The sequence below is a fragment of the Neoarius graeffei genome, chromosome 18, assembly GCF_027579695.1.
Source record: "Neoarius graeffei isolate fNeoGra1 chromosome 18, fNeoGra1.pri, whole genome shotgun sequence".
NCBI lineage: Eukaryota > Metazoa > Chordata > Actinopteri > Siluriformes > Ariidae > Neoarius > Neoarius graeffei.
Window position 1 is genome coordinate 24,997,808 of NC_083586.1, and position 10,766 is coordinate 25,008,573.

Below are 10,766 nucleotides of genomic sequence, written 5' to 3' on the forward strand. Positions count from 1 at the left end.
GTGCAGATGTTGTACTTGGCACATTTGATATGCTGTTGTCTGGGCCCACATCATCCTGTGGATCTCCTGGCATTGTAATGAAGCCTGTTGCAGTTGATTGTGGCTGTAGGTTTTCCTGCATAGCGCTAGTCTTTTTTTTTCACTGAGCAGTGAACCCCTCCCCATTCTAGCCCCTTGATGGCCACTATGCATGATGGATGCATAGTTTCCGTTTCCGGTTGAGAGTACGTAGTGTGCGAGTTTGCTGCCTCTTCTCCCTGGCGTTTTCTTTCTTTTTTTTTTCTTTAACTGTGCTTCTGATTTTTGGCAACCTGTTGCAAATCCATTTTGTTTCTTTTTGGTTAATTTTGGACTCTTCTTGCTTGGTTTTGACAGCGGCTTTTTGCAATCACCTGTAGCTAACCCGCCTGCGAGGCCCCTTTTTCTTTCCACCCGCTTGACTTCAGCAGTGGTGAGTGAGTTTCCACCATTTACTACACTGTTGCCTTGTTTTATGTGCTGGTTAGTCAAATTGCTTCCCTGCACTGTACTCTGGGTGTGGTACCACTGGTGTTTTGGCTACGTTTATGAGCTGTGTTAGGCTAAGGTGGCTTTGCACCATACATTGGACTGCATCTATCCATCTGTTTTTGGATCGTGACTGTGGGTCTGGGTATTGGTTTTGTGGCCTGGGCTTTTACCCATGTTTTACACCTACTCGCCAGAGGAATTAAAAAGCCTTAGTGTGTGGCACCGCTTGGATTCCACGGTATTTAATCTGTGCCACTCTATTGGAATCACGCGCCACCCTCGGTATATTCACCGGTCTCCGCGCTCTCCGACTGCTCATTATGCTTCGGAGTCTTCCATACCCATCATATGGACTCACAATCGGATTGCCAAGGGCAACAAGAATGCTCATGGAGTTAATCACGGTGTTCTTCGCTCACTTGGGAAACTGCAAGGTTCTGCTGTCTCTGGATTGTCACCTGTGTTTCCTGCGAAGATTGGCCTTTTAAACTCCCACTCCATCACCAACAAAGCATCACTCATTAATGACCTAATTATCCAAAAGACCCTGGCCATACTTCTGCTGGTGGAAACATGGCAACAGGCTGAGGACTATCTACATTTAAATATGTCTTCACCAGCTGGATACACACATATATCAAAGCCATGTCTCACAGGGAAAGCTGGAGGTCTAGCTGCAGTTTTCCGATGTGGTTTGAAACTTAAAGAGATTGTTTTTCATGATGTTACATCCTGTGAATATCTGGCTTTGAAAACCTCCACTCCCACACCGATGTTGCTGCTCTTAATCTATCGACCTCCCAAATCATCGCCATCTCTTTTTCTGTCTGAACTGAATTAACTGCTAACTGTAGCCTCATCTGTCTGTACTGCTGTCATTCTTCTGGGTGACTTGAATATTCATGTTGACATTAGTTGCTCCCTTACTGATGAGCTCTTGACTGTCTTTGAATGTTTTGGTTTAACTCAGCATGTTGACTTTCCCACACATAATCATGGTCATATACTTGACTTGCTTTGCTCTACTGGTATAAAAATTGTATCTGTATCGGGTTCTGATGTAGGTTTTACTGACCACAAGTTGATTGAGTGTTGTCTCAGTGTGCCTTCTTCTAAATTTCCTGTGTGTTCTACTGTCTCTTTCCGTAATCTTTCTTCTATTGATGTGCATTCTTTCTCTGCCTCTCTCCTCTCTTCTTTTTGTAAATTTGCTGAGGTTTCCTCTCCTGATGATACAGTTTCTATTTACAATAATACTATATCTAACACATTTAACACTTTCGCTCCCCTTAAAACTAGACAGGTCTCCGCAAATCGCGCCTCTCCTTGGTTCACCTCTGAGCTTAGGGCCATGAAGGCCAAGGGAAGGCGGCTAGAGCGCCTTTATAAGAAAACTGGCCTTGCTATTCATCTTTCACTCTTCTCTGAACACATCGCAAAGTATAAGGATGCTCTTAATGCTGCCCGATCCTCCTACTATGCTAACGTCATTAAGAGTGGCAACTATAGACCCAAAACTCTGTTTAATACAATAAATAAACTTCTTCAGCCTCCTTCCTCAACCACTCCCAGTTCCCCTGCTCAGTGTCAGGCTTTTTTTTGGATTTTTTCAAGGATAAAATTGACAGTATTTACCAACACTTTCATTCTGAAATAAATTCTTCTGTCTAGCAAGTAGCTGTTTCTCATAAAGCTGACTGCTGTCTCTCTGCTTTCTCTCCTGTTGATTATTCTAAAGTATCGGAAATTGTGACTAAGTCCTCCTCCTCCTCATGTCTGCTGGACCCTGCACCCACTGCACTTCTTAAATCCTGTGTATCTGCTATCTCCCCTTATATTGCTCATATGATTAATCAGTGTTTTGCTTTAGGCACTGTTCCCATCTCCCTCAAAATTGCTTCTGTTACACCAATACTAAAGAAACCTGGTCTAGATCCTCTTTCACTGTCCAATTACAGAACCATTTCTAATCTCCCTTTCCTAGCTAAAGTAATGGAGCGAGTTGTAGCCTCTCAGCTTCATACTTTCCTTGCTCGTAATGATCTCTATGAACCCTTTCAGTCAGGCTTTCACAATCTGCATAGCACTGAATCTGCTCTCATAAGAGTTGTTAATGACCTCCTGCTCTCAACTGATGCTGGTCATCTCAATGTCCTTGTTCTCTTGGACCTCACAGCTGCCTTTGACACTGTACATCATGAGATACTCATTTCCAGACAATCTTCTTTTGGTATTACTGGCTTCACTTTAGCCTGGTTTCAGTCATATCTAGCAAACAGGCAACAGTTCATCTCTATTGGTGTTCATAAATCATCCTCTGTTACTATTGCTTAAGGTGTGCCTCAGGGTTCTGTCCTTGGTCCCCTTCTTTTTACATTATATATTTCTCCTATTGGCCAGATTATTCGTAACCATGGCCTTAACTTTCATTGTTATGCTGATGACATTCAAATCTACATCACTATTACCCCTTCCATAGCCTCTGTCCAGCTGCTAAAGACTTGCATCACTGACCTTAAGCAATGGCTGCATAAGAACTGCCTTAAACTTAATGCTAGCAAAACGGAGGTTCTATTAGTAGGTACCAAAAGACAGGTTCTGAACTTCTCCAGTTTCACTATTGATGTTGATGGTGTGTCTATTAGTCCTTCCCAAGTTATAAAAAAACCTTGGAGTTCTCTTTGACTCCACCCTTATGTTTGAACCCCATTTTAAACTAATTACTAAGAATGCTTTCTTTCACCTCCGCAATATTGCACGTCTCTGCCTTCTTCTCTTGGAAACTGATGCCAAAATGTTGGTCAATGCATTTATTTTTTCTCGTCTTGACTATTGCAATTCTCTCTTTTATGGTTTCCCTGCCACATTGCTCAATCGCCTGCAGTACATCCAAAACTCAGCAGCTAGTCCTCACACTCACCAAGCTCACATTACTCCTGTTTTACAGCAACTGCATTGGTTGCCAGTTATTTCTCGGATTAAATACAAAATCTTGCTTTTAACCTATAAAGCTCTTCATGGTTTCGCCCCTTCCTATCTCTGAGAGCTAATTCATTTGTACTGTCCCTCCTGCTCCCTCAGATCTTCTGTCTGTGGACTTCTGACTGTCCCACGTTTTAAACTGGCATCTGTGGGTGGCAGATCATTCAGTGTTGCTGCTTCTAAACTTTGGAACTTGTTACCACAATCGCTGCTTCATGACTGTTCCACTCTCTCTTCCTTCAAAGCTAATTTGAAAACTTTTCTCTTTACCTCACACTACTCTTCCTAGTGTGGCTTTTTTTTTGAGGGGGGTAACTCCTGTGTAAAGCGTCCTTGGGTTTGTGAAAGACGCTATATAAATTGAAATTGTTATTATTATTATTATAGTCTCTTGTGCTACTACCTGAAATGAATCTTTCATTTTAATGTGACAGACATTCTTATCCATAACAGTGGCACCATTTTCAACAGACTTAGAAGCACTATTATTTTCAACAGAGTTAGAGGTTGTTTCAGCAGAGAGGATTATTTCCCTTTCGTTCAGCCATTGTGTCACATTATCTTTGAATATATTGCTGTGACTTTTAATACTTGAAAACCAGTAATTTTGTATAGCTTGTTCATCATCGGGTAACCAAGATATTAATGATTCATGTAACTTGTAATCATAATGCTAAACAAGAGTTTGCAACCTCGTTTTCAGTTGTTGTGCATTTTCATTTCGTTTCATTAGCTCTTTCACTGCAGGAATTAATTATTTGATTTTATTTACATGTGTTTTGCACTCCTTTTGAAGCTTTTGGATTTTACAGACCAAAGCCCTTCTAGTGAGTTTGACTTCTCGTATTGTAAGCACTGCATCAGAAGCATCATTTCCATTAGATTCGTCTTTTTCACTCATATTTCCTTAGTAATTCAACAGTTCAAAAGTTTGCAAAGTGCCTCGACAAGCTCAACAGATTCGACAGAATTTAAGTTTCAGCACAGTTCATCGTTTTCATCAACAGAGACAGCCAGTGTCCAATTTGGCGAACTTCTCACGAGCAGGCAGCGTTCCCCAATGGACACACCATTGGCAAACAATCAAAACTGCGTTCTATTTCATTAAATACACAACATGAATGCAGCTTTTCACAGGCCTACCTGTCTGAAGTTCGGGTTGAGATCAGTCTTTGCTGCAGTCATGCGTGTCGTCCATGAATCCGAGGTGATTCCAGTTTCCTTTGTCAGGTCACATCCACATTCACAAGAAAACGTGATAAAGACGGTGCTTGTCAGGCATTCACTACATGCTTTTTTGTTGACAAATGTATGGTGACAAGCAACAAAATCACCAAGAGGCTAAGCTAGGGAGTTTCACTTAAGTGACGCGCTACAAAAAATTCCAATGTCTACTTCAAGGGGTGCTGTTTTCTTCCGTTTATTTCTCACAAGCAGCTTAAAAACACCCTCATCAATCCAGACAATGATGGCATAAAATAGAAAGTGCAAGTGCTTCTATGCAAAGTAGCGATGTTAATAAATAAGTCAAAGGACGTAGAATAGGTTATTAATTGCAGTTCTAAGTTTCAGTAAGTTTGCGTACAAGCGGTCAACAAAAAATGTGCTCTCCCTACTCACCCCCTCTCCATCCTACCGTATTGGTGCCCAGGTATATATCCATTCATTCATTTCCTACACCAATACCCATGTGACTTGCCTACAGGCCCACGAACACCAAAATAAAAGCAACAGTGCAGAGGCACAGACAAATTACACAGGACATGGCATATGGCCACTATATGGTGCAAACCTAACACTTCCCATCACCTTGAGAACACCATTCCTACAGTGAAACATGATGATGGCAGCATCATGCTGTGGGGATGTTTTTCATCTGCAGGGACAGGAAAACTGGCCAGGACTGAAGGAAAGATGGATGGCACTAAATACAGGGCAGTTCTGGAGGAAAACCCATTTGAGTCAGCCAGAAGTTTGAGACTGGGACGAAGGTTCACATTCCAACAGGACAATGACCCTAAACATATTGATAAAACACCACTGGAGTGGTTTAAAGGGAAATATTTAAATGTCTTGGAATGACTTAGCCTAGACCTCAATTCAATTGAGAATATGTGGCATAACTCTAAGATTGCTGTATACCAACGCAGCCCGTCAAACTTGAAGGAGTTGGAGCAGTTTTGCCTTGAGGAATGGGCAAAAATCCCAGTGGCTAGATGTGCTAAGCTAATAGAGACATACTCCAAGAGACTTGCAGCTGTAATTGCAGCAAATGATGGCTGTACAAAGTATTGACTTTTGGAGGATGAATACCTTTGTACTCTCCAGATTTCTGGTTTTTTTTTTTTTTTTTATTTTAATTGTTGTTTCTGTCACAATAAAAAACAATTTGCACCTTTAAAATGGTAGGCATGTTGTGTAAATCCAGTCATGCTAACCCCCTAAAAATCCAGCTTGTAAATGCAACAAAACAGGACAAACACCAAGGGGGATGAATACTTTTGCAAGACACTGTAGTTCTATATGTCAGTGCAAAACCACATTCTGCATGCATTACAAAGGCATGGCTCTGTCCCCAATAGAGAATGTGTGTCAAATTTTGAAATAAGAAATATGAAAACAATGACCTCGTACTGGGGGCAGCACGGTGGTGTAGTGGTTAGCGCTGTCACCTCACAGCAAGAAGGTCCGGGTTCGAGCCCCGTGGCCGGTGAGGGCCTTTCTGTGTGGAGTTTGCATGTTCTCCCCGTGTCCGCGTGGGTTTCCTCCGGGTGCTCCGGTTTCCCCCACAGTCCAAAGACATGCAGGTTAGGTTAACTGGTGACTCTAAATTGACCGTAGGTGTGAATGTGAGTGTGAATGGTTGTCTGTGTCTATGTGTCAGCCCTGTGATGACCTGGTGACTTGTCCAGGGTGTACCCTGCCTTTCGCCCGTAGTCAGCTGGGATAGGCTCCAGCTCGCCTGCGACCCTGTAGAACAGGATAAAGCGGCTAGAGATAATGAGATGAGATGAGATGAGATGACCTCGTACTGTCGCACACCTTAAGACCTGTTTGCAAGAAGAATGGGACAAAATAACGCCTGAGACACTTGGTGTCTTTAGTCCTTATACATCTTTTAAGTGTTGTGAGAAGGAATGGCAACAATGCAAAGTGGTAAATGCTTTATCATCCCAACTTTTTTGAAATGTGTTGCAAGAATGGTCAAGAAAATTGACAAGTGTTTACTTGGGGGGAAAAACGACATAAAATTCATGAGGTAAAACATCAAATAATGTATTGCTGTGTTGTTTTGAATGCAATATAGGTCAAAAATTATTTACAAATAATTGTTTTGTTTTAATTTCAATTTCAACATACTGTCAACTTTTTTCTGATATGAGGTTGTATTAAAAATTTTATTAATATTTTATATCTTGTTCTCAGTATTTTAATGAAAAGTTTTGTGTAAAAAGATAACATTAGGAGCTGAAGCTGGAGAGAGTAGAGCCATTAATGGCGTGAGAGAGAAGGTCGCCAGCCCCCATTACTGCACAAAGAGCTGTGTGTGTGTGTGCGCGTGTGTGTGTGCACATGCACGCTATTTGCATGGATTTGTTTATTCGCCTCTTCTGTTGGCTTCTGTTCATGCAGACATTTTTTTTCCTGAATTTACATAGATTTTTGAGTTGTACAGTTGAAATCAGCCACTTAAGCAATTCTACACATGAAACAGAAACAGTCTCTGCCTAATTCCAGATTTTGATGGAACCACTCACCTCAGGCTAACTAACCTCTTTGTTTTAAGAGTGTTTTTGTCAAATATGACAAAGAACTGCCTACATTCAATTCACTTTACATTTTAAACATGTTAAAGATTACATATCATAGTTACTATTAGAACTGCAAACTTTAAAATCTAGTATTATAGTTTAATATTAGAAGAATTGTTAATAATTTTGATGTGTTAATGCTGCCTCTGTCCTCATGGAGGATTTGAAGGTGTGAGAATTGTAGCAGGCAAGCTTTTCTCATTTACATCCATATGCTGATTAGTCATCTTCTGTTGGCTACAGTCATGCTGATTTGCATATACTGTACAGGGAGGGTAACATCCTATTTATCGCTATGTATCCCCTGCAGGACTTTCAGATGTGTTTACTTCGCTCCAGATATCTTCACATCCCCAATTTGAGCAGCAATGGAGCCAAGAGACCAGGACAGTGGAAGTGGCCTTCTCTCACTCCATCAGATCCAAACTGTCCATTCCTGCAACGAGTACACAGAGGGTCCTACGACCTGGCCCCGCCTACAGATATCTGACTCTGCCCCTGATGAAGGTGCTCTGCCAGGACCGGATGATCACACTCAGGATTCTTCACATTCACCTGAAAGTGCTCGGAGGTCCACTGACACTGAACCATCTTTAGAGCAAGGGACTGGGGAACACAAAGGTGAAACTGTAGTGAAGAAACAGCCAGAAAAAACTGAACGGGATGTGCAGAAAGGACTCTTTGTAATATCCACTCAGGAGCTAAGCTTTCTGGGAAATTTGGACAAAAAAATGACAGCAGTAGAGGAACAACAGTGGAGCATTGAATTGAAACAGGAAGTGTTGGAACTGAGTGGAAGATTTATCTCAGAGCAGAGGAATCTGGGAAGTGTAGGTGAACCAGATGTTGCAATACAGGAGCAGCCCAAGAGCTGCAACTTGAAACAGGAAGAAATTAAGCTGCTGGGAAGTGCTTCCACAGATCAAAAGCCTTTAAAATTGGAACCAAAACAGGAAACAACAACGCAACGAAACAGGAAGCACCCAAACCTGTGTGATCGCTGCAGCCGTTGCAAGTGCAGGGATTGCACTGCTGCCGTGCCCCTTCCAGCCTGCTGGCTGTGTGGGCGTCGCTGCCTGTGCTCAGCTGAGGCGCTGGTGGAGTATTCCACATGTGTGTGCTGCCTCAAAGCACTGCTCTACCACTGCTCCAGCGATGACGAGGACTCCAGTGCTGATGCCCCATTTTCCTGCCATGAGTCCCGGAGGTGTACGCGTTGGAGTACGGCGGCGGCCATGGCATTCGTTCTGCCCTGCCTGCTGTGTTATGGCCCTGCCCGTGGCTGCCTGGCACTCTGCCAAGCCTGCCACAACCACACCCACCGGACCGGCTGCAGATGTAAGAGTCAACATGTGACTTACGACTTATGATTTGTTTTTATTTTGTTGTTTAGGCACTGATGGAGGAGACGTTTGTTATATGTTTGTGGTTTTGTATTCTTTTTTAATAATAGGATGTGGTAAGCCATGACTCAGTTTTTAATTCGGACTCATGTTTTTTATTTCCGACTTATTATTTTTCAGTTTTCACTCATTATTTTTAATTTTGACCAATTACTTTCCAGTTTTGGCTCTTTTTTATTGTTTTTAGTTTTGACTCATCCATTTTAGTTTTGACTCAGTTTGACTCATGTTTCTTTTTGATTTGGATGTTTTGAGAAATTGTGGATGTGGGACAGGCCACTGACAGTGCTGTAACCTTCACTTTTTCTAGGTTGAATTTTTGGAACTTTCAGTTTTTATTTTTGGTTTGTGATTGTTGACATTGTACTTTCAGAACTGTAGACCAAGAAATGTGACAGAGTGGAAAGTGGTCTGGTTGTACATTTTTTTGTTTGCATTGTGTTGTGACTTGGACAGACAGAGACTTATTTGTTTCTTTGATGTATTTTGTTGTTCATTTATTTGTTGACACAATGTAGTTTTGACACTGTAGATGAAAGAAAGCAAAGCAAGGAAACACGGTGATTCCCTTTGACTCATGAATCTGATTATTTTTAACTCAGGAATGTGAATATTTTTGAGTTATGAAATTGATTTAATTTACCTCATGAATCTGATTACTTTTTGACTCATGAATTTGATTCTTTTTAAAGGTTTGCATTGTGCATTTTCACTTAGTTTTTTTCTCTTTTTAAAATCAAATCATGTTGATATAACCAGCAATAACACTTTTTTTTACACTTTTTATAAATTACATGTATTTGTAAATTAGTAATTTGATGAGTTAATCAGAGATTGTTTTATTTTTATACATTTGAGCTATGAAAAAGCATCATGTCATACCTAGACAACTCGACAGATCTTTATATATAAAACATTTATGGTGCATTTATTAATATTGTCTGTACATATTATTATCATTATTATTATTTATTTTGCTTTACATACTTTGAATTATCCATGGAGCAATACCTGTAAAATTGTAAAGTGAAAAAAATGTGTTCTATTTTTAATTTGCTTTGTGTAAAGTATATTTATTTAAAGTTTTTATTGTGCAAGCATATTTATTTTTACAGATGCACCTATCATGCTAACATTAAGAAACATAAATGATGTAAATAATGCATATGAGTGCCTTGTGTGAAGTTTATATTCATTATGAAGTAGAAAATATATTAATGTTATTGAAATTGAACCATGCTGTTTTCTCAAGGTCTTTTTTTTCTTGCTGCTTTTGTGACATCCGATTACAAAGAGGCATTGTGGAGAATTTCTGTGACTTTTTGTTGGTGAAATCTACTCTCGGGTCATGTTTCAGAGGGCGTAATCGCTGATAGAGAGAACACCTGGAACACTACACACACATCCTCACATTCGAAGCATTGGTTTATTTAATCACATATTATAAACTAACTCAGTCACATTCATGTGATTTATGGAATATAAAACACTTTATTTCCATCTGTTCTGATTGACAGGAATCACCAGGTCACAGACTCAATGCTATGTGAGTTACTGCTTACATTATTATCAGTCTGAAAGGAGACTGCAGTAAGCCTGAGCCTGTTCTTCACTCTGTACCACTTTAAGAAATCTCTGATATCCAACACGAGTTCTATCTTCAACCATTCCTATCTGAGATTACAGAAAATGTTTTACCTTAACAGGTCTGTTCCACTTGCAGTAATAAATAACATACTTGGGGGCATGCTCTTACAGGAAAATATGTTGGGGTGGTGTGCTTGGGAATTATCACCCCAAAGTTGATTATTTTCCTATAACAGCATGCCGTCAAGTGTTTTCTTCTTATGCCACAGCAATTTGATAACTATTACAATTTAATATGTATTATAGAACAACACATCATGCATTGTATCCATTTATAGTCCATTTCAATCAAATCTTCATGAGCACAGAAAATGATGTCACTGTTCCTAGGACATATCATATTGGTAGTAAACAGCGTTCATAACAATAGCAAAGAACCAGTTGGCAGGTTCACATGTGTGGTAGGTTGATT

The 10,766-nt window shown here is 40.4% G+C and overlaps 1 protein-coding gene across 2 annotated transcripts in view; it reads left to right on the forward strand.

The window, feature by feature from the left end:
* LOC132866040 (protein sprouty homolog 2-like) overlaps positions 1 to 9,728 on the forward strand; it is a 32,705-nt gene extending 22,977 nt beyond the window's left edge. For both annotated transcript variants that reach the window (XM_060898599.1, XM_060898600.1), the window contains one exon: positions 7,615 to 9,728. In XM_060898599.1, the coding sequence (XP_060754582.1) occupies positions 7,673 to 8,674 (1,002 nt within the window). In that variant the 5' untranslated portion in view covers positions 7,615 to 7,672 and the 3' untranslated portion in view covers positions 8,675 to 9,728. The remainder of the gene's footprint in view (positions 1 to 7,614) is intronic.
* The last annotated feature ends 1,038 nt before the right edge of the window (positions 9,729 to 10,766 follow it).